Source organism: Rana temporaria, chromosome 8 (assembly GCF_905171775.1).
Source record: "Rana temporaria chromosome 8, aRanTem1.1, whole genome shotgun sequence".
NCBI classification, from domain to species: Eukaryota; Metazoa; Chordata; class Amphibia; order Anura; family Ranidae; genus Rana; species Rana temporaria.
Genome location: NC_053496.1, coordinates 181,623,386 through 181,645,029, shown reverse-complemented (window position 1 = coordinate 181,645,029; position 21,644 = coordinate 181,623,386). Strand labels below are relative to the sequence as shown.

General features: G+C 47.7%; 3 protein-coding genes and 3 long non-coding RNA genes across 7 annotated transcripts in view; 1 reads left to right on the top strand and 5 right to left on the bottom strand.

The window, feature by feature from the left end:
- The window catches only part of LOC120910202 (gastrula zinc finger protein XlCGF26.1-like), a 1,148,070-nt gene that overhangs the window by 819,904 nt on the left and 306,522 nt on the right, over positions 1-21,644 (top strand). The window lies entirely within an intron of this gene.
- LOC120910010 (oocyte zinc finger protein XlCOF6-like) lies at positions 1,456-8,328 on the bottom strand. Its single transcript, XM_040321843.1, has 6 exons — positions 8,305-8,328; positions 7,906-7,994; positions 7,713-7,803; positions 6,508-6,725; positions 6,280-6,418; positions 1,456-5,115 (listed from the first exon to the last, which is right to left on the bottom strand). The coding sequence occupies exons 4-6, from the start codon at positions 6,655-6,657 to the stop codon at positions 3,383-3,385; spliced, it is 2,022 nt and encodes a 673-aa protein (XP_040177777.1). The 5' UTR covers positions 6,658-6,725; positions 7,713-7,803; positions 7,906-7,994; positions 8,305-8,328; the 3' UTR covers positions 1,456-3,382.
- LOC120910237 lies at positions 8,410-10,950 on the bottom strand. Its single transcript, XR_005741441.1, has 3 exons — positions 10,651-10,950; positions 8,515-8,902; positions 8,410-8,428 (listed from the first exon to the last, which is right to left on the bottom strand). It is a non-coding gene; the product is annotated as an uncharacterized LOC120910237 (long non-coding RNA).
- On the bottom strand, positions 14,529-21,633 carry LOC120910152 (gastrula zinc finger protein XlCGF8.2DB-like). The gene is made up of 3 exons (XM_040322032.1): positions 21,604-21,633; positions 18,095-18,218; positions 14,529-16,141 (listed from the first exon to the last, which is right to left on the bottom strand). Exons 2-3 carry the CDS (start codon positions 18,204-18,206, stop codon positions 15,129-15,131), a joined length of 1,125 nt encoding a protein of 374 aa, XP_040177966.1. The 5' UTR covers positions 18,207-18,218; positions 21,604-21,633; the 3' UTR covers positions 14,529-15,128.
- LOC120910248 lies at positions 19,514-20,082 on the bottom strand. Its single transcript, XR_005741452.1, has 3 exons — positions 20,042-20,082; positions 19,799-19,934; positions 19,514-19,552 (listed from the first exon to the last, which is right to left on the bottom strand). It is a non-coding gene; the product is annotated as an uncharacterized LOC120910248 (long non-coding RNA).
- LOC120910254 lies at positions 20,102-20,863 on the bottom strand. 2 transcript variants are annotated; one of them, XR_005741458.1, is made up of 3 exons: positions 20,823-20,863; positions 20,580-20,715; positions 20,102-20,139 (listed from the first exon to the last, which is right to left on the bottom strand). It is a non-coding gene; the product is annotated as an uncharacterized LOC120910254 (long non-coding RNA). The 2 variants fall into 2 exon arrangements; XR_005741459.1 differs by lacking the exon at positions 20,102-20,139 and adding an exon at positions 20,312-20,333.

The following is a 21,644-nucleotide window of genomic DNA, read 5'->3' as shown; positions in this document are numbered from 1 at the left end:
ATATATATACACGTCGCCTTTAAGGCCCAGGATTGTGGGCGCGCACCTGCCGCGCGCTCCGTGAGTCTGACGGCGGGTCCTGCGGACTCGATGTCCGCGGGGATACCCGCGATCGTCTCACGAAGAGGAAGAACGGGGAGGTGCTGATGTAAACAAGGAATTTCCCCATTCTTCCTAGTGACAGGACACTGATCACGGCTTCCTGTGATCGGGAGCGGTGATCAGTGTCGTGTCACACATAGCCCATCCCCCTACAGTTAGAACACATCCCTAGGACACACCTTCATCGCCCCCTACTGGTTAACCCCTTCACTGCCAGTCACATTTATACAATAAACAGTGCATTTTTATGGCACTGTTCGCTGTGTAAATGTCAATGGTCCCAAAATAGCGCCAAAAGTGTCCGATGTGTCCGCCATAATGTCGCAGTCACGATAAAAATCGCTGATCGCCGCCATTACTAGTAAAAAAAAAAAATATTAATAAAAATGCCATAAAACTATCCCCTGTTTTGTAGACGCTATAACTTTTGCGCAAACCGATCAATATACGCTTACCAAAAATAGGTAGAAGAATACGTATCGGCCTAAACTGAGGGGAAAAAAATTCTTGATATATTTTTGGGGGATATTTATTATAGAAAAAAGTAAAAAATATTGCATTTTTTTAAAAATTGTCGCTCTATTTTTGTTTATAGCGCAAAAAATAAAAACCGCAGAGGTGATCAAATACCACCAAAAGAAAGCTCTATTTGTGGGAAAAAAAAGGACATCAATTTTGTTTGGGAGCCACGTCGCACGACCGCGCAATTGTCAGTTAAAGCGAGACGCAGTGCCGAATCGCAAAAAGTGCTCCGGTCATTGGCCAGCCAAATGGTCCGGGGCTGAAGTGTGGTACTGAAGGCAAATTTTTTTTTTTTTTGGAAAAAGAACGAGAGGGCTATAACCCCTGTCAGGTTTTTTTCTTATTTTTTTTGCCATCTGGTGTCCCATTATTGAGATTTCTTTTCCACTTCCTGTCCCATAGCCAAAACAGGAAGTTGAGAAAAAAATCTCTCCAAAGTGAGGGAAATCCCTGGTAGTGTCTCCATTGGAAGATTTCCCCTCTATTCCTGCTCTGGTGACAACCTAAACAGGGACAGCAATAAAAAAAAAAAAAATCTGACAGGCAGTGTGGCTTTATCGGCAGAACACCGGGACACTGTCTGGATGGAGAGAGTTAGTAATCGGTAACAAGTTTTTTTTTCCATTCTTAGCTGTGCAGGGGGCGGGCGCATGGGCCACCTGAAGCATGGGGACGGGTCGCAATTGGCGACTCCTGCGACCCCTGTAGGTACGCCGCTGATCCTGTCCTGAGTGTTAACGGCTAATGCCAAACTAATTTGGAAGTCATCCTACACTGCTCAAAGAGGTGTGCTTATATCTGAAATAATTATGTTTAGGAAGGCACACAGAATTTGAATACAAACGTTTTATTATAGTATTTTCCATGGGCATGAGAATACATCTTTTTTAGAACAGTTCAACCAGCATATGAAGTCTCCAAATAAACCAGCATGCAGAGAACTACCTCTGTGGCTAAGGACTGTGGGAGGAAGAAATGCGTCAGTTCTCTAAAACTACCTGACTAGGCCCGTGGGAGGGTGAAATGTGTCAGTTCTCTGATACTACCTGACTAGGCCCGTGGGAGGGTGAAATGTGTCAGCCAGTGTGGCTTGGGAGGAGACAAGCGAAAGCCGATCTCCCTTATATGGTGACTGGGCTGATTGTCGATGTGAAGCTCACTACCTCTACCTCTTCCTCAGCCCTCTGTTTCGGTGGGCTGGGGAAGCCCTGCTGGAGGCCGGACCCGACATCGCTGGAGTCACCAACTAGAACTCTGATACTGCCTCTGTAACTAAGCACGTGGGAGGGTGAAAATGCACCAGCCTCTGATACTACCTCTGTGGCTAAGCCCTTAGGAGGGTGAAATGTGTATGAACTCTGATACTACCTCTGTGACTTAGCCTGAGGGAGGATGAAATGCGTCAGTATCTGATACTACCTCTGTGACTAAGCCTGTGGGAGGGTGAAATGCATCAGTACTCTGATACTACCTCTGTGACTAAGCCTGTGGGAGGGTAAAATGTGTCAGTGGCTTGGGAGGAGACAAGCGGAAGCCGATCTCCCATATAACGTGACTGGGTTGATTATTGATGTGCGGCTCCATACCTCTACCTCTTCCCCAGCCCTCTGTTTCGGTGGGCTGGGGAAGCCCTGCTGGAGGTCGGCACCCGACAGCACTGGAATCACCAACTAGAACTCTGAAACTACCTCTGTGTCCAAGCCCGTGAGAGGATGAAATGCGTCAGCCTGATACTATCTCTGATACTACATCTGTAACTAAGCCTGTGGGAGGATGAAATGCACTGGCTTCTGATACTACCTCTGTGACTAAGCCCGTGGAAGGGAGAAATGCGTCAGTACTCCGATACTACCTCTGATTAGGGCCGTGGGAGGGTGAAATGTGTCAGCCAGCATGGCTTGGGTGGAGACAAGCAGAAGCAGATCTCCCTTATATGGTGACTGGGCTGATTGTTGATGTGAAGCTCACTACCTCTACCTCTTCCTCAGCCCTCTGTTTCGGTGGGCTGGGGAAGCCTTGCTGGAGGCCGGCACCCGACAGCACTGGAGTCACCAACTAGAACTCTGAAACTACCCCTGTATCTAAGCCCGTGGGAGAGCGAAATGCGTCAGTGTCTGATACTACCTCTGTGACTAAGCCCGTGGGAGAGGGAAATGCGTCAGTGTCTGATACTACCACTGTGACTAAGCCTGTGGGAGAGGGAAATGCGTTAGTAGGGTATGGCTTGGGAAAAGACAATCTTCCATATATGGTGACTGGGCTGATTATTGGTGGGCGGTTCCCTATCTCTCCCGATAGGCTGTTTCAGTGGGCTGGCCAAGCCCCGCTTGAGGCCGCCACCCTACAACACTGCTGTCGCCAATTAGAACACTGATACTACCTCTGTGATCAAGCCTGTGGGAGGGTGAAATGCGTCAGCCTCCGATACTACCTCTGTGATTAAGCCCGTGGGAGGGTGAAATGCGTCAGCCTCCGATACTACCTCTGTGATTAAGCCCGTGGGAGGGTGAAATGAGTCTGTGTCTGATACTACCTCTGTGACCAAGCCTGTGGGAGAGTGAAATGCGTCAGCCTCTGAAACTACCTCTGTGATTAAGTCTGTGGGAGGGAGAAATGCGTCAGTGGGGCGTGGCTTGGGAGGAGACAAGCTGAAGCTGACCTTCCCTATTTGATGGCTGGGCTGATTATTGGTGGGCGGTTCCCACTACACATGGGATAGGATGTCGTGTTTTTGTCAGATTTTATTTTGAAAGGTTTCTCACGTTGAGTGTGGAAAAGAATGTCCGCACGTTAGACTTCTCTGGTGTTTAAGGAGGTGTGCCTTCTGACTGAAACACTTCCCGCACTTTGAACAGGAATACGGCCGCACTCCAGTGTGAATTCTCTCATGGCGCAAGAGGCCGGCTTTCAGCAAAAAACACTTCCCGCACTCTGCACATGAAAAAGGAAGCTCGCCTGAGTGACTTTTCTGGTGTCGTAGAAGACTCGCCTTCTGAGGGAAACATTTCCCGCACTCGGAGCACGAAAACGGGCGTTCGCCTGTGTGAATCCTCTGGTGTCTATGAAGATCTCCTTTCTGAGTGAAGCACTTCCGGCAGTCCGAACACGAGAAAGGACGCTCGCCAGTGTGTTTTCTCTGGTGTCTTAGGAGGTCTCCTTTCCACACATAACATTTCCCGCACTCTAAACATGGATAACTGTGCCGTGTTGTGTGAGACTGTTGGTGTCTGAGGAGCTGACTTTTCAGGCTGAAGCATTTCCCGCACTCCAAGCACGAAAAAGGACGATCCCCCATGTGAGTTTTCTGGTGTAGGGTGAGAACTGCTTTCTGAGTGAAACATTTTCCGCACTCTCGGCAGGAAAACGGCTTTCCACCCGTGTGGAGTTTCATGTGGTCGTTGAGGCTTCCTTTTTGTGAAAATTGTTTCCCGCACTCGGAACACGAGAACGGCTTCTCACCGGTGTGGACCCTCTGGTGTCTGATAAGCAGCCATTTCTTGACGAAGGACTTCTCGCACTCCAAACAGGGAAAGAGCTCCACCCCGGTGTGACCCCTCCAATGGACCTGAAGTTCGGATTTCGTTTGAAAGGGTTTCCCGCACTCTGTACACAACAATGGACTCTCCTCAGCGGGAAGTTTCCGTTGGGTACCTCGACCTTCGTCATTTTTTCTGTACTCGGCACACCTGCCGTTGTAGGCTCGCTGATGTTTGACAAGCGAATTCTTCTGTATAAAGTCCTTCCCGCAGACCGCACAGGCGTGCATCATTTCCCGCGTGTGCGTCCTCTGGTGAAACAGGAGGTGGTGCTTCCGATTAAAACACTTCCCGCACTCCAAACACGAAAAAGGAGTCTCGCCCGTGTGAACCCTGTGATGCGACTTCAGGTGGGTGATCTGCCTGAAGCGTTTTCCGCACTCGGAGCAGCAGTAGGGTCGCTCGTCGGTGTGTTTTCTCAGGTGGCGCACAAGGTGCGACTTGAGCCGGAAGGCTCTTCCGCACTCCGAACACAAATAAGGCCTCTCCCCCGTGTGATACGATTGGTGTCTCAAAAGTTCTGATTTCCATTTAAAACGTTTCCCGCACTCCACGCACGAAAACCGAGCCTCACCGCTGTGTAACGTCTCGTGGGCTGCGAGGTGGTAACTTGTGGTGAAACATTTTTCACATCGAGGGCAAGCAAATGTTCTGTCTCTTGGGGTGACGTCATCTGACTTATCGGAAGAGGATCCTTTTGGTTCAAACGAATCGCAATCTGGTGATGTAGTTTCACTTTGTTGGTAGATATTAGAGACCAGAGTGTGCGGTTCATCAGAAGAGTCCTTAGGATTAAAGGGATCGATTGATCGATCAGCTTGGTAAGGTCCTTCAGTTATACTTTGCATAAGAGAGAGCACTCCTGAGGAATGTAGTATGATGTCATCAACTTCATCCTTATCTGCCAATGAAAGAAGATGTTCCTCTGAGGCGTTCTGGACATGAGAGACGTCATCTGTTTAGAGAGAAATTTGTATTAAAATTTGTTGGGAACAGAGAGGGCATGAAACATTACTGCAGATTCATGACGTTATATTGAGGAATGGAGATGGACCTTTCATATGGCCTTCTCCATGTCTCTGTCCACCTGCAAGGTGATTAATGTGGCCAGTCTCTGGGTGGAGACCAAACCTGATTTAAGCCAGCCAAGCCTGCAATCTCAGTATCTCCTCCTCATTTGTTGGAAACATGACGTTATATTGAGGAATGGAGATGAACCTTTCATATGATGTACAGTATCTCCTCCCCATTTGTTGGGAACATGACGTTATATTGAGGAATGGAGATGGACCTTTCATATGGTGTACAGTATCTTCTCCTCATTTGTTGGGAACATGACGTTATATTGAGGAATGGAGATGGACCCTTTATATGGAACATTTAGCTGTGGAGTAGATACATCGACGATGTTGTTATGGTCATCCTCTAAAGCCTCGTACACACGATCAGTCCATCCGATGAGAACGGTCTGAAGGACAGTTAACAGTTGAAGCTGACTGATGGTCCGTCGCGCCTACACACCATCGGTTAAAAAACGATCGTGTCAGAACGCGGTGACGTAAAACACAATGACGTGCTGAAAAAAAGGAAGTTCAATGCTTCCAAGCATGCGTCGACTTGATTCTGAGCATGCGTGGATTTATAACCGATGGTTGTGCCTACTAACGATCGGTTTTGACCTATCGGTTAGGAATCCATTGGTTAAATTGAAAGCAAGTTGGCTTTTTTTTAACCGATGATTAAATAACCTATGGGGCCCACACACGATCGGTTTTGACCGATGAAAACGGTCAATCAGACCGTTGTCCTCTGGTTAACCTATCGTGTGTACAAGGCCTAAGTCTCTTCAATATTTTTTCTAACTGAACGCATTTGTTGGGAACATGACGTTATATTGAGGAATGGAGATGGACCTTTCATATGATGTACAGTATCTCCTCCTCATTTGTTGGGAACATGACGTTATATTGAGGAATGGAGATGGACCTTTCATATGGTGTACAGTATCTCCTTCTCATTTGTTGGGTACATGACGTTATATGGAAGAACGGAGATGGACTTTATAGTAAGGAAGGGTATATCACTGATTACTAGACCCGTTTCTACATTTCATACTCACCTGTGCAGATATCGAATGAAGACTCCTTCCCTGTCATTGTCACTATCATCCCAGCCTCCTCCATAGACTGCTGATCACCCCCCAAATGTGTATCTTCTTCTTTTTTAAGCCAAGGTTTTATATCCATATTTTCTTTACACTATAGAAATACAAATGATTAAAATGAAAATTGAACTAAAAAACTAAAACTACAACATTATAACTGGAGAATCTTAGAACCTCATCTACCTGATGATGGTGGGGAATGGTGTGACCTTCCTGTGTGGAATCCCAGGAATACAGAGGACGGGGACATCTCTCTGGTGGGTTTCTGCAACTCAATGGCTCCACAATGGCGTCCTTGTAGAGATCCTTGAGTCCTTCTGAAAACTCCTCCATAAAACCATTCAATTCTGGAAATGATGAAAGATGTGTCTTTGGTGTATCCTGGACGTCATGGCCATATACTGGAAATAAAAATGTAATTTATAGGAAACATCTTCATTCTTCTTCTAAAGGGAGAGGGGATTATTGTGGTGCCAAAGTCACTCAATGCGAAGTATCATTAAAAGAACAAATTTTATTACATAGAATTTTTACAGTCTTCCAAATATAAAAAAAAAACATTAATGTTGAAAGGAGCATATACAGTTAGCTGAATGGCGGGTCAAGTCTTCCCTATTAGTTTCGTCAAGACTTTGGCTTCATCAGGGGAATTAGACGTGATCAAAATAGTTATCGCTCTACAAAAGAGAAAACATTTATTTAGAAAATACAGCATCAAAACCAATAAGAAGTCATACACGGTACGCATTACTGAATAGTTGGAGACCATGGTTTGGTCATTCTCACCATATGGTGTGGTGTGGGGTGGATGACTGGGCTATAAGTACTGTATCGCCCAACTATTCAGTAATGCGCACTGTGTATGACTTCTTATTGATTTTGATGCTTTTGTAGAGCTATAACTATTTTGGTCACGTCTTATTCCCCCTGATGAAGCCAATGTCTTGGCGAAAACTAGTAGGGAAGACTTGACCCGCCATTCAGCTAACTGTATATGCTCCTTTCAACATTAATGTGTTTTAATATTTGGAAAACTGTAAAAATTCTATGTAATAAGTATGTTTTTTTTAATGATACTTCGTATTGAGTTACTTTGGCACCACAATAATCCCCTCTCCTCTGTTCTCTTTTGAAATAAATCTATGGGATGAGGGGACTTATCTAACAAGGACATTTTAGCCACTTTTTCTACATCTTCATTCTTCTTCTGCAATCAGGAGTCATATAAGTCAGTCTATTGGTAGTGGTTTTTATAGCTGTGAAATGAGATTTGATTCGACCATAACACCAATACAAGACAAGTGATCAAATAAAATGTACGGTGTAACCAAACCAACAATGGCGCCCGAGTCATGGTGTACATACACTGCTTAGTGTTTATCACTTACCTGTCTCCTCCGTAGACTGCAGAGCATCTCCTGAATAAGCTTCTTCTTTTTCCTCCTTACACTCAACTTTCACATCAATCAGGTCCTCATCCTAAACCCACAAAAATAATATCTGTGAATACAGAAACGTTAATCGTTTTCTTAATCTTATATGGTTTGAAGTCTTTGTTGACTTCCAGGTTCTTGGAAATACCTGCTCCTTAGGTACGATGGTGTGATCTTTCTGTGTGGAATACAGAGGACGGGGACATCTCTCTGGTGGGTTCCCATTACTGGGTCCATCTGTAGGAAACACACACACTGACTGAATACATTGTTTCTATGTGTTTATCAGATGATGGGGGATCTAGGTGGAGCCTCCGTACTGCTCTCGCCTTTACAATAATGTGCACCACCCTACAGTTTGGGCCCCACTGTTAGCTGGCAATACAGAGGACGGGGACATCTCTCTGGTGGGTTCCCATTACTGGGTCCATCTGTAGGAAACACACACACTGACTGAATACATTGTTTCTATGTGTTTATCAGATGATTGGGGATCTAGGTGGAGCCTCCGTACTGCTCTCTCCTTTACAATAAAGTCTCCTCTTACCCGGTGATGTGAGGGGCGGCTGATTCTCCATCATGACGTCCTTGTAGAGATCCTCGTGTCCTTCTAAATACTCCCACTCCTCCATGGAGAAATAGACAGTGACATCCTGACACCTTATAGGAACCTGACACACACAATGATACAGTCACCATCCAGACACATCCCCTGTCTGTTACTGGATAATGTCCCAGAATCCCCGGCACCGCTCACCTCTCCTGTCAGCAGCTCCATCATCTTCTTGGCGACTTCTAGAATCTTCTTGTTGTTTTTTCTGTCTGGTGTTGGAGGCACCGTTGAGATTGGACATTGTGGATGGCTGCTGGGTGTCATTACCTCACCAGATGTCTTCTTTACTACTACAAATTCCTTTATCAAAGGGGATTGTAAGAATAATTACTATGAACGTTCCCAGAATTACTCACCTCTCCAGTTGGATCAATGTTTTATTAAGAGTGATGTCATGTGACCTCCCAGAATCCTCCTCACCTCTCCGGTCAGCAGGTAGATGATCTCTAGGCTGAGGTTTATTATCTTCTCTATCGTGTGACTTTCATCCTCATTCATCTTCATGATGTGGTCATGTGAAGGATGCTTTTCTCTGTACATAGATAAATTGTTCTATATTTAGGATGTATCTGCTCTATAAACCAGAGGCTCTGGATGGACAGTTGGATAAATGATTCTATATTTAGAATGTATCTGGTCTATAAACCAGAGGCTCTGGATGGACAGTTGGATAAATGATTCTATATTTAGAATGTATCTGGTCTATAAACCAGAGGCTCTGGGTGGACAGTTGGATAAATGTTTCTATATTTAGGATGCATCAGGTCTAACCAGATGCTCTGGATGGACAGTTGGATAAATGATTCTATATTTCTCAAGTTGTCTTCCAGGACGGCACAATGAGAGATGACTGGCTCCACCTGACAGGAAACACAATCAATCAAGAGGTCAAGAGGTTAAAAACCCTGCCCCTCTCTGTGCTCCTCAGTTTTTGATTGTTTCCCCACAGCGAAACCGTTTGTTTTTTTGTCCTTTAGACCTCGGTCATTCTGGATTACCTCCAGGATGGCGTTGATGGCTAGCAAAGGGCCACATCCGGCCCTCGGGCCGCAGTTTGGAGACCCCTGATCTAGAGCATCAATATCTAGATGGATCAGGCAAACAATCTCCCTAGCTTATGAACAGGCTGGTAAGGCAGCCCCAAAGGTTAAAGCACGCTTCACACGGTCCCTGGCAACCTCCTGGTCAGAAAAGGCCGGAGCTTCGGTTGAGCAGATATGTAAAGCTGCGACTTGGTCAAGCCAGAATACATTCTTAAGGCATTATAGAGTGGAGCTACTGTCACCTCAGGACTTGTCATTCGGTAGGAAGGTCCTGCAAGCAGTCGTCCCGCCCTAAGGTAGGCCTGAAGCTACTTGCTTCTCTCTCATTGTGCCGTCCTGGAAGACGACTTGAGAAAGTAACCAGTTACACTTATCGGTAACGGTGTTTCTGGGAAGTCTTACAGGACGGCAGGCCTACTTCCTACCCTCTTGGTAAGAATATTGGTTTGTATAATGCCGCGTACACACGATCGGTTAAACCGATGAGAATGGTCTAATGGACCGTTTTCATCGGTCAAAACCGATCGTGTGTGTGGGCGCCATCGGTTATTTAACCATCGGTTAAAAAAAAGCCAAATTGCTTTAAATTTTACCGATGGATTCCTAACCGATAGGTCAAAACCGATCGTTGGTAGGCACGACCATCGGTTAAAAATCCACGCATGCTCAGATTCAAGTCGACGCATGCTTGGAAGCATTGAACTTCGTTTTTTTCCACACGTCGTTGTGTTTTACATCACCGCGTTCTGACACGATCAGTTTTTTAACCGATGGTGTGTAGGCACGACGGACCATCAGTCAGCTTCATCGGTTAACCGTTGAAAACGTTCCATCGGTCCGTTCTCATCGAATGGACTGATCGTGTGTACGCGGCATAAGAGCTGTGGTATGTTTTCACTCCCGTACACTGGTGTGGGTCTATACTTTGTCACAAACTGAGGAGCACAGGGAGGGGCGAGGTTTTTAACCTCTTGATTGATTATTTTTCCTGTCAGGTGGAGCCAGTCATCTCTCATTGTGCCGTCCTGTAAGACTTCCCAGAAACACCGTTACCGGTAAGTCTAACTGGTTACTTTAGGATGTATCCGGTCTATAAACCAGAGGCTTTGGATGGGCAGTTGGATAAATGGCTCTTTATACACAGTATATTGGTGTGCCTCATGATCTGCTGAAGATAAAAGAGGACGGACATGACCGGGGGGTTACTGGGTGTAAATAGAAAATAAGATCTCATTACCTTCTCTGTTGCCAGTTCCAGCAATGTCTTCTCTCTACTTCCTCCCAACTCACCTTTCACCCGGAACTTCTTATTTATACCTGACATCACTTCCTGTCTAACATTTGCTGTTGGTGCGTTCCACTCGAAATACCTTAGTTCTCCATCTTGTGGATAATGTATAACATTGCAGCTTGCGTTGTTTTGCCGTAACAGATTTTTGGCCTCGTAGTGTTTTTTCCGCGATGTTGAACATCCGTATTAAACTAAAACTAAAATCATAGGCCCAGATTCACAGAGAGCAGGGCCCACATTACGCCGCCGTAGAGCAAACACTGTACGCTATGCCAACGCAGCGCAGAGAGGCAAGCATTGCATTCAGCAAACCAGTGCTCCCAACGCTGCGCCAGCGTGGCGTGGGTTTCGAAGGCGCACGTCGGCGTAGGTGGAAGTGGGCGTGAACCCATACAAATAAGTAAAAGCACCAACAGGCCAGGGTTGTGGGGAAGAGGCCTATGACTTCATCAACAAAGGTACCCCCCATTGTTGGGAGAGCTGTACTGGAGGAACCCTGTAGTGGGGGGGGGGGCTTTACTGGATAAATCTGTCCTAGGGAGAGCTGTATTGGGGGAGATCTGTACTAGAGAGATCTTTCCTTGGGGAATCTGTACTGGAGGAGATCCATACTAGTGGGGGACATGTATTTGAGGGAGAGTTGTTTTGGGGGGAGATCTGTACTGGGGTGAAGCTGTGTAGGGGATGATCTGTACTGGGGAAAAGCTGTAATGGAGGAGAGCTGTACTGGGGTAGATCTGTACTGAGGAGAGCTGTACCCTAAAGAGCTGTAATGGAGGAGAGCTGTACTGGGGTAGATCTGTACTGAGGAGAGCTGTACCCTAAAGAGCTGTAATGGAGGAGAGCTGTACCCTAAAGAGCTGTAATGGAGGAGAGCTGTACTGGGGTAGATATGTACTGAGGAGAGCTGTACCCTAAAGAGCTGTAATGGAGGAGAGTTGTACTGGGGTAGATCTGTACTGAGGAGAGCTGTACCCTAAAGAGCTGTAATGGGGGGATCTGTACTTGAGGGAAAGCTGACCTGGGGCAGATCTCTACAAGATAGAGCTGTACTGGAGAAGAACTGTACTGGGCGAGCTGACCTGAAAGCGAGCTGTACTGGGGGGGGGGGGGGCTGTGCTGTGGATTGCCTGTACTGAAGAAGTTTGTACTGGGGGAGATCTGTACTAGTGTGGAAACTGTGCTGAGAAGAGCTGTACTGGGAAGAGAGCTGTAATAGAAGTAGAGCTAATGGGGGAAATCTGTACTGGTGGGGTTGTACTGGGAAGCGCTTTATTGGGGGAAATCTGTACTGGGTAGGGCTGTACTGGTGGAGGGCTGGACGCGGAAGAGAGGGGGTGGAGCTATTGGGGGAAATCTGTACTGGGTAGGGCTGTACTGGGTAGGGCTGTACTGGTGGAGGGCTGGACGCGGAAGAGAGCTGTAAAGGGGGTGGAGCTAATGGGGGAAATCTGTACTGGGGGAGAGCTGTACTGGTGGATAGTGTTGGTACTAGGGAGATCTGTAGTAGTGGGGAACCTGTACTTGGAAGAGAGCTGTAATGGGGAGAACTATACAGGTGGAGTTGTACTGGGAAGCGCTTTATTGGGGCAAAGCTGTACTGGGTAGAAGCTGTACTGGGAGGAGAGCTGTACTGGGGGTGGAGATAATGGGGGAAATCTGTACTGGGTAGAGCTGTACTGGTGGAGTGCTGTACTGGGGGATAGTGCATGTACTAGGGAGATCTGTACTAGTGGGGGACCTGTACTTGGAAGAGAGCTGTAATGGGGGAGATCTGTACTTGAATGTGATCTGTACTGGGGGTGATCTCTATGGGGGGGGGGGGGGGGGTGTTGGGATTTGGCTCAGAGAGGGAAGTAATTTGTTGCTGTATTCTTTCTACTGGCCCCTGCACTCCGTGTTTTAATGTATTCCAACCCCTGTGTTCTGTTCATTATACTCCCCTGAGCCCTGCACTATATACACTATGCTGTGTATATTGTAATTATAATCGAGTATAATTGTGTACGAGGCTTTGAGGTTTATCGTCCAGAAAACAGCCCAGAATCTCGACGAGAAAAATAGGGAACCTGCTCTCTATTTTCTCGTTGTGATTCTCGGCATTGTTTTCCTGACGAGAAACCCAAGCGTGTGTATACTTACCTGTCGCCGTGGAAACACGTGCATGCTCGAAATGACTTGCCAAGAATCTCGTCGGGAAAAACAACGTTTTTTTTCCTGACGAGATTCTTGCCCGTGTGTACGAGGCCTTTGAGGTTTCTTGTCAAGAAAACTGCCCAGAATCTTGACGAGAAAAATAGAGAACCTGCTCTCTATTTTCTCGTTGTGATTCTCGGCAGTGTTTTCCTGACGAAAAACCCTGAGCGTCTCTATACTTACCTGTCGCTGTGGAAACCCACGCATGCTCGAAACGGCGGTTCTTTTGAATCGTACCTGTGTATATTCGGCCGGCAAGAGAATCCGGGCCGTGTGTACAGGGCTTTACTTTTTTCCCTGTAAGAAATGTCATTTTGTGCAGGGACTGCTCTAAACACGGGAAAAATGCGCTACTTCACAGGCATACTATAGACAATGAACAGTTATTTGCATTTGTTTATGTTTATTGGGGGATATAACTTGGTTGGGGGGAAGGGGAGATGGGATGCCCAAAGAACTTGTTGCTTTGCCATCATATTAAAGAACTTGAAATTTGGTTGAGCCTTGAAGCACTGATGCATAGATAATATCTACAGTCACTTCCCCTGCATCACCATGCAGACTATTTCTCCTCCTCTGCGTATCTCCTGCAGACTATTGCCCCCAGGACTTCTCTCCTCCCGCACAAACTTCACTGTAGATCATTATCTTTCCTATCACATCCTCCTCTATGAGCAAAAGAGGCCACTCTGAACAGTCTCAATGGCTGGCTATAATAGACCACTGTTACTAGGCCAGAGGTCTGCAGTACCTTTCCCCCGGCGGCCTAGTAATTTAGTAGCACGTGAAGCTTGGTGGACTACTGTTCCCAGCTAGTCCGGTTTTCAAATCCTGCGCCCTCGGGCCGCATCGATTTGGCTCTTTCCCCACAGTCTCTCCTCTGGCCCGCACCCAGCTCCCCTGGAATGCCTCATCCAGTAATCCACTGTGGTCCACTCACCAACCTTCTCCTGCCCCGAGTGCACGATGAATAACTTTAACTGGACACATGTTCCGACAGCTTCTCCAGCCCCTCTGTTCCAGGATACTTCATCCATGACCGTGTAAAAATGTACAGTGGGAGGGTGTGGCTTGCGGCTGATGGAGTAGGACGCATCGAGCTCTAGCTCCGCCGAACATCCTGCTATCCATCCTGTTTGTGCTGCTCTGAGCCCGCGGCAAAGTTTACCCGCCGGCTGACTGTATACCCGAAAGATGTACAGTGGAACCTCGGATTGCGAGTAACGTGGTTAACAAGCGTTTCGCAATACGAGCACTGTATTTTTCAAAATCGTAACTCGGTTTGCGAGTGTTGTCTCCCAAAACGAGCACGATTCAGGCCAAAGCTGTGTGTGTTTGGCCTGAGGTGTGGGGGCACCGAAGCCGAGCGGCGCCGATCATAAATGCACAGAAAGGACAGCTCGACTGACCTCGACAAATTTCTAAGTCTTTCCGAGGTTTGCTGAGGTGTCCTCGGGTCTTTTCGTCCATTTCCGAGGCTCTCCAGCACCCCCCCCCCCTGCCTCTGGCCGCATGCGGCATTGCATGCCATTGAAGTCAATGCCGAACAAATTATTTTAGTTTCCATTGACTTTAATGGGGAAACTCGCTTTGATATGCGAGTACTTCGGATTGCGAACATTCTCCTGGAACGGATTATGCTCATAATCCGAGGTTCCACTGTAGCTCCCTCCCAGCTCTCCCGGGCTCCTCCGCTAGGCTTTGCACACCCCCCAGCCCCTGCGGCTGCCTAATGCTCTATTCTCTACGTCTCCCGGCCGACAACTCCTCCCCAGTGGGCTGGGACCTGAGCTTATATGGGAGGCCTGCCCCCTGCCAATTCCAAGTGGGGATTGGTCAGGGTTCCTCACATGAGCTCCCTGTCAATCCAGCCCTATGCCCCGCCCCTCTTCCAGATCATTCTCCCTGGAAGCAGGGGAGGCGCCCCAGAACTAGAGCACAGGTGGTCACACCCACTGCTACACTAACCACTCCTTGCCCCCCAGATCAAAACAAGCAGGGCCTAGCCTGGAGAATAGGCCTGCCTAAATGTACCTGCACTGACAGTTTCCCTTGCGAAAATCCTACTCTAGCACCTACCTACAGTAGAGGGGGTGCTACAGTAGGTTGAAACAAGAGTGTGGCTTCTCCCATATGATGGATTCGTGTTTCCAATTTTGACTTGGATTTGAGTTGTTTTTTGTGTGGACTGTTTGGTGAACCTCTAAATGACTCGTCTGTTTCACCTCTCAGGGGAGTAATGACTTCTGATTCACCTCTATAATATTGCCTGAACTTTGGGGGCCCACGTTGCCTCCAGAGTGGACCTTCTGATGCCTGAGGAGACTGTTTTTAAAAGTGAAGCATTTTCCGCACGTGAAACAGGAATACTGCTTCTCCGTAGTGTGAGAGTCCCGATGTGAAATCAGACAGGCTTTCCTGGTGAAACGTTTCCCGCACTCTGTACAGGAAAACGGCTTCTCACTGGTGTGACACTTCAAATGGCTACTGAGGTTCTCCTTAGAAGGAAAACATTTTCCACACTCGGGACAAGGAAAAGGCTTTTCTCCAGTGTGGACCCTCTGATGTGTAACAAGTTTATATTTCTTTGTAAACGATTTCCCGCACACCGAGCATGAAAAAGTCTCCCCGGTGTGGACTCTCTGGTGTAGAGCAAGTTCGGATTTCTTTTTGAACGTCTTCTCACAGTTCGAACATGAAAAAGGACGCTCAACCATGTGGCTGCTCTGGTGTGTAAGAAGGTCTCCTTTCTGGGTGAAACTTTTCCCGCACTCTGAACAAGAATAAGGCCGCACTCCGGTGTGAAGCCGCTCGTGTAAAACGAGGCTCGCCTTCTGCGTGAAGCTTTTCCCACAGTCCGAACACGAGTAAGGACGCTCACCGGTGTGAGTCCTCTGGTGCGTAAGGAGGTCTCCATTCCGAGTGAAACATTTCCCGCACTCTGAGCAAGCGTACGGCCTCACGCCGGTGTGAAACCGCTTGTGCACGATGAGGTTTGCTTTTTGCGTGAAACATTTCCCGCACTCCGAACACGAGAATGGACGCTCGCCCGTGTGGATTCTCTGGTGTCTAAGAAGGTCTCCTTTCCAAGTGAAGCATTTCCCGCACTCCGGACAGGAAAACAGCTTCTCGTTGTTGGAACGGGAGTTGACGTTTCCCTTTTCTTTGCCAGAATTTTCTGCATTACAACCTGGAGATAAGACAGGATGTCCTTCCGAGGTGTCCTGAACATCACTGCCACCTGCTGGAGAAAATGTTATATTCGGCATGTTATCTTTTCCCGTTTCTCGGTCAGGAGTCATCTACGTGGTCCGCCTATTAAAGACATGTGTATGGCCAACAAAATAATGATGGTGTCCTTAACCACTTCAGATCCGCGCTATAGCCGAAAGACGGCTACAGCGCGTCCCTGGACATCCTCCCGTGCTCGAGCGGCCTGTGCGCCCCCTGCAGGCGAGCTCTGTGATCAGCGAGTCTATGAGACTCGGCTGATCACAGATCGAAGTAAGTGGTCGATCCCGACCCTTACCATGTGATCAGCTGTCAGCCAATTACAGCTGACCATGTGATGTAAACAGCGCCGGTAATCAGCTCATTTTTCTCCTCACGCTGATGGCGCGTGGAGAAGAAAAAAAGCCGATCACCCGCGGCTGTTAGAGAGACAACGGTCCCGATCAAGAAGAGCAGCCGCCTGCTCATTTGTGCCACCTGTGCCACTTACCAGTGCAAAACAGTGCCACCTACCAGTGCCCACAGTGCCACCCATCAGTGCCGCCTTATCTGTGCCGCCTTATCTGTCCCCATCAGTACCGCCTTATCTGTGTCCATCAGTACCGCCTTATCTGTGCCCATCAGTACCGCCTTATCTGTGCCCATCAGTGGCATTGCTAGGGGGTGGCATTTGGGGCTATAGCGCCCAATCTGGGGCCCATAGCCTTGAGTCTCTGCAAGGGGTCCCCAACCACATGGCCGCGAGTGCACCTGGGGGCAGTAGAGAGATTATTGCATCTCTCACTGTCTGCCCTCTCTCTGGGGACCCTGATATAAGTAGGGCCCTCTCTGGGGAACCTGATGCAAGAGGGCGCTCTATGGGGACCCTGATGCAAAGGGGGCTCTTTGGGGATCCTGTTGCAAGGAGGGTCTCTCTGGGGACCAGAAGCATTGCTAGGTCTACAAAAGATCTGGGGCTAGATCCTATAGCAGCAAAGTAAGGAAAGTCATACGCTTGGGCGGGCATACACATGTATATAGTTTGTGTGTGTGTCTAACTATATCACTATATTAGGGTCCCCAGAGATCCCCACCCTTGCATCAGGGTCCCCAGAGAGTGCCCCTCCTCCATTGGGGTCCCCAGAGAGCCCCCCTTGCATCGGAGTCCCCAGAGAGCCCCCCCTTGCATCTGGGTGCCCAGAGAGCCCCTCCTTGCATCAGGGTCCCCAGAGAGCCCCTCCTTGCATCAGGGTCCCCAGAGAGCCCCCCTTGCATCAGGGTCCCCAGAGAGACCCTCCTTGCATCAGGGTCCCCAGAGAGACCCTCCTTGCATCAGGGTCCCCAGAGAGACCCCCTTTGCATCAGGGTCCCCAGAGAGCCCCCCCTTTGCATTAGGGTCCCCAGAGAGGCCCCCACTTACCTCAGGGTCCCCAGAGAGAAGGCAGACAGTGAGCAATGATATAATCTCTCTGCTGCTCGCGGCCCTGTGATTGGGGACCCCTGCAGAGACTCTGGGCTATGGGCCCCAGATTGGGGGGCTATAGCCCCAAAAGCCAGCCCCTAGCGACGCCACTGTCCAGCGCACAGGGCAAAGATGACAAAACTGCACACCCCTTCCCTTAAGGTTAGCAGTGGGTTGCTTTCACTACTCCAGAAGCATCTGGCACAGGGCACCCCCATCCCTGCAATAAACCATTGCGCCCCTGGTATGCTGTCCCTCCTGCCCACCCTGCACACCTATTGTCCCGGCCCTGGGGGGGGAGTATACCCTGGAACTAAGCTTAAAGTCCCAGTAAGCTTCCATTAACATGTCATAGATGTCAAGATGTTTCTTTGCTGGTCTACCATTTCCAACCCGTTATCTTCGTACCAGACGATGAGAAGGTCTGTGCATTGTCCACCACTTCCATTCAGTAAGTATTCTTCCAACTTTCTGGAGAAAAATGAAATGTGAACAGTTTTTGCCTCCCCGTGTATCACTTACCCCTTATGGCGTCTAGAGAAACTTCCTCCTCCTTAACCATGACCTTAGACTGCTGATTACCCCTCGTATATGTCTGCTCTTCTTCCTCTTTAACCTCAACTTTCATATTCATTGAGTCTTCGACCTAAACCAACAAATTAGTAGAAAGTAACATGCAAGTGATACCAAGTACAAAGAAGAATATAATCTCATATAGTTTGGAGTCACCATTGAACCCTGGACTCAAAGTCCCACCTACCTGATGATGGTGGGGGATGGTGTGACCTTCCTGTGTGGAATCCCGGGAATACAGAGGACGGGGACATCTCTCTGGTGGGTTCCCATTACTGGATCCATCTGTAGGAAACACACACACGGACTGAATACATTGTTTCTATGTGTTTATCAGATGATGAGGGATCTAGGTGGACCCTCCGTACTGCTCTCTCCTTTACAATAAAGTCTCCTCTTACCCGGAGATGTGAGGGGCGGCTGATTGTCCATCATGACTTTGGGATTATCTAACCTGATGAAGGTCTACAGATCCTACCATCATCAATCCATATACCTGAAGAGTTTCTGGCCGGGATTCAGAAAGGACTTACGACAACATATCTCCAGATACGCCATCGTAAGTCCAAATGTGCGCCATGGTATCTATGCGCCGTATTTAGGAAAGCAGATACGCCTGAATTTTGGCAAGATACGACCGACGTAAGTCTCCTACGCTGTCGTATCTTGGGTGCATATTTACGCTGGCCGCAAGGGGCGCTTCCATTGATTTACGCGTCGAATATGTAAATGAGCTAGATACGCCGATTCACGAACGTACTTGCGCCCGTCGCTGTAATCTATGTCGTTTACGTAAGACGTTTTTCCGGCGTAAAGTTAAACCACCAAAAAGCTGGTCTAAGTCGTTTAGGGTATGGACGTCTGAAGTTCCGTCAGGTTTTACGTCGTTTACGTAAGCCGTATGTGAATGGGGCTGGGCGTAAGTGAGGTTTCACGTCGTAGGCATTGTGACGTCGTATCTTAGGGAGTATTTGCGACGTGATTCTGAGCATGTGCGCGCATGCGCCGTTCGTTCGGCCATGCATTCACATGGGGTCACGATTCATTTCAATACAACACGCCCACCTTCCAGCCTACTTTGAATTACGAGGGCCTACGCCAGCCCATTTACGCTAGGCTGCCGTAACTTAGGGAGCAAGTGCTTTGTGAATACTGGTCTTGCCTCTCTATGTTACGTCGGCGTAGCGGATATGAGATGCGCTACGCCCGCTTAAACATACGCCGCTCTACGTGAATCTGAATAATTGTTTCTATGTGTTTATCAGATGATGGGGGATCTAGGTGGAGCCTCCGTACTGCTCTCTCCTTTACAATTATGTGCACCACCCTACAGTTTGGGCCCCACTGTTAGCTGGGAATACAGAGGAGGGGGACATCTCTCTGGTGGGTTCCCATTACTGGATCCATCTGTAGGAAACACACACACTGACTGAATACATTGTTTCTATGTGTTTATCAGATGATGGGGGATCTAGGTGGACCCTCCGTACTGCTCTCTCCTTTACAATAAAGTCTCCTCTTACCCGGTGATGTGAGGGGCGGCTGATTATCCATCATGACTTTGGGATTATCTAACCTGATGAAGGTCTACAGATCCTACCATCATCAATCCATATACCTGAAGAGTTTCTGTATTTAATATTACTTACTTACCTGTCTTAATATCTGGAGCAGATTCCTCCTGTTTCATGATCCCCACCATCCCAACCTCCTCTGTAGACTCCTGATACCCATATGTCTCCTCTTCTTCCTCTTTAACCTCAACTTTCATATATATCTGTTCTTCATGCTAAACCAAAAGAAGAGTAGAAAATAATATCTTAAAAAACGCGAGCACCGATAACCTGAGACTCATTTTTTACAGTCTTGTGTCACTTCAGTATTCCAACCACCTACCTGATGATGGTGGGGGATGGTGTGATCTTCTTGTGTGGAATCCCGGGAATACAGAGGACAGGGACATCTCTCTGGTGGGTTCCCATTACTGGATCCATCTGTAGAAAACACACACACTGACTGAATACATTTTTTCTATGTGTTTATCAGATGATGGGGGATCTAGGTGGAGCCTCCGTACTGCTCTCTCCTTTACAATAATGTGCACCACCCTACAGTTTGGGCCCCACTGTTAGCTGGGAATACAGAGGACGGGGACATCTCTCCGGCGGGTTCCCATTACTGGATCCATCTGTAGGAAACACACACACTGACTGAATACATTTTTTCTATGTGTTTATCAGATGATGGGGGATCTAGGTGGACCCTCCGTACTGCTCTCTCCTTTACAATAAAGTCTCCTCTTACCCGGTGATGTGAGGGGCGGCTGATTCTCCATCATGACTTTGGGATTATCTAACCTGATTAAGGTCTACAGATCCTACAATCATCAATCCATATACCTGAAGAGTTTCTGTATTTAAGATTACTTACTTACCTGTCTTAATATCTGGAGCAGATTCCTCCTGTTTCATGATCCCCACCATCCCAACCTCCTCTGTAGACTCCTGATACCCATATGTCTCCTCTTCTTCCTCTTTAACCTCAACTTTCATATATATCTGTTCTTCATGCTAAACCAAAAGAAGAGTAGAAAATAATATCTTAAAAAACGCGAGCACCGATAACCTGAGACTCATTTTTTACAGTCTTGTGTCACTTCAGTATTCCAACCACCTACCTGATGATGGTGGGGGATGGTGTGATCTTCTTGTGTGGAATCCCGGGAATACAGAGGACAGGGACATCTCTCTGGTGGGTTCCCATTACTGGATCCATCTGTAGAAAACACACACACTGACTGAATACATTTTTTCTATGTGTTTATCAGATGATGGGGGATCTAGGTGGAGCCTCCGTACTGCTCTCTCCTTTACAATAATGTGCACCACCCTACAGTTTGGGCCCCACTGTTAGCTGGGAATACAGAGGACGGGGACATCTCTCCGGCGGGTTCCCATTACTGGATCCATCTGTAGGAAACACACACACTGACTGAATACATTTTTTCTATGTGTTTATCAGATGATGGGGGATCTAGGTGGACCCTCCGTACTGCTCTCTCCTTTACAATAAAGTCTCCTCTTACCCGGTGATGTGAGGGGCGGCTGATTCTCCATCATGACTTTGGGATTATCTAACCTGATTAAGGTCTACAGATCCTACAATCATCAATCCATATACCTGAAGAGTTTCTGTATTTAAGATTACTTACTTACCTGTCTTAATATCTGGAGCAGATTCCTCCTGTTTCATGATCCCCACCATCCCAACCTCCTCTGTAGACTCCTGATACCCATATGTCTCCTCTTCTTCCTCTTTAACCTCAACTTTCATATATATCTGTTCTTCATGCTAAACCAAAAGAAGAGTAGAAAATAATATCTTAAAAAATGTGAGCACCGATAACCTGAGACTCATTTTTTACAGTCTTGTGTCACTTCAGTATTCCAACCACCTACCTGATGATGGTGGGGGATGGTGTGACCTTCCTGTGTGGAAT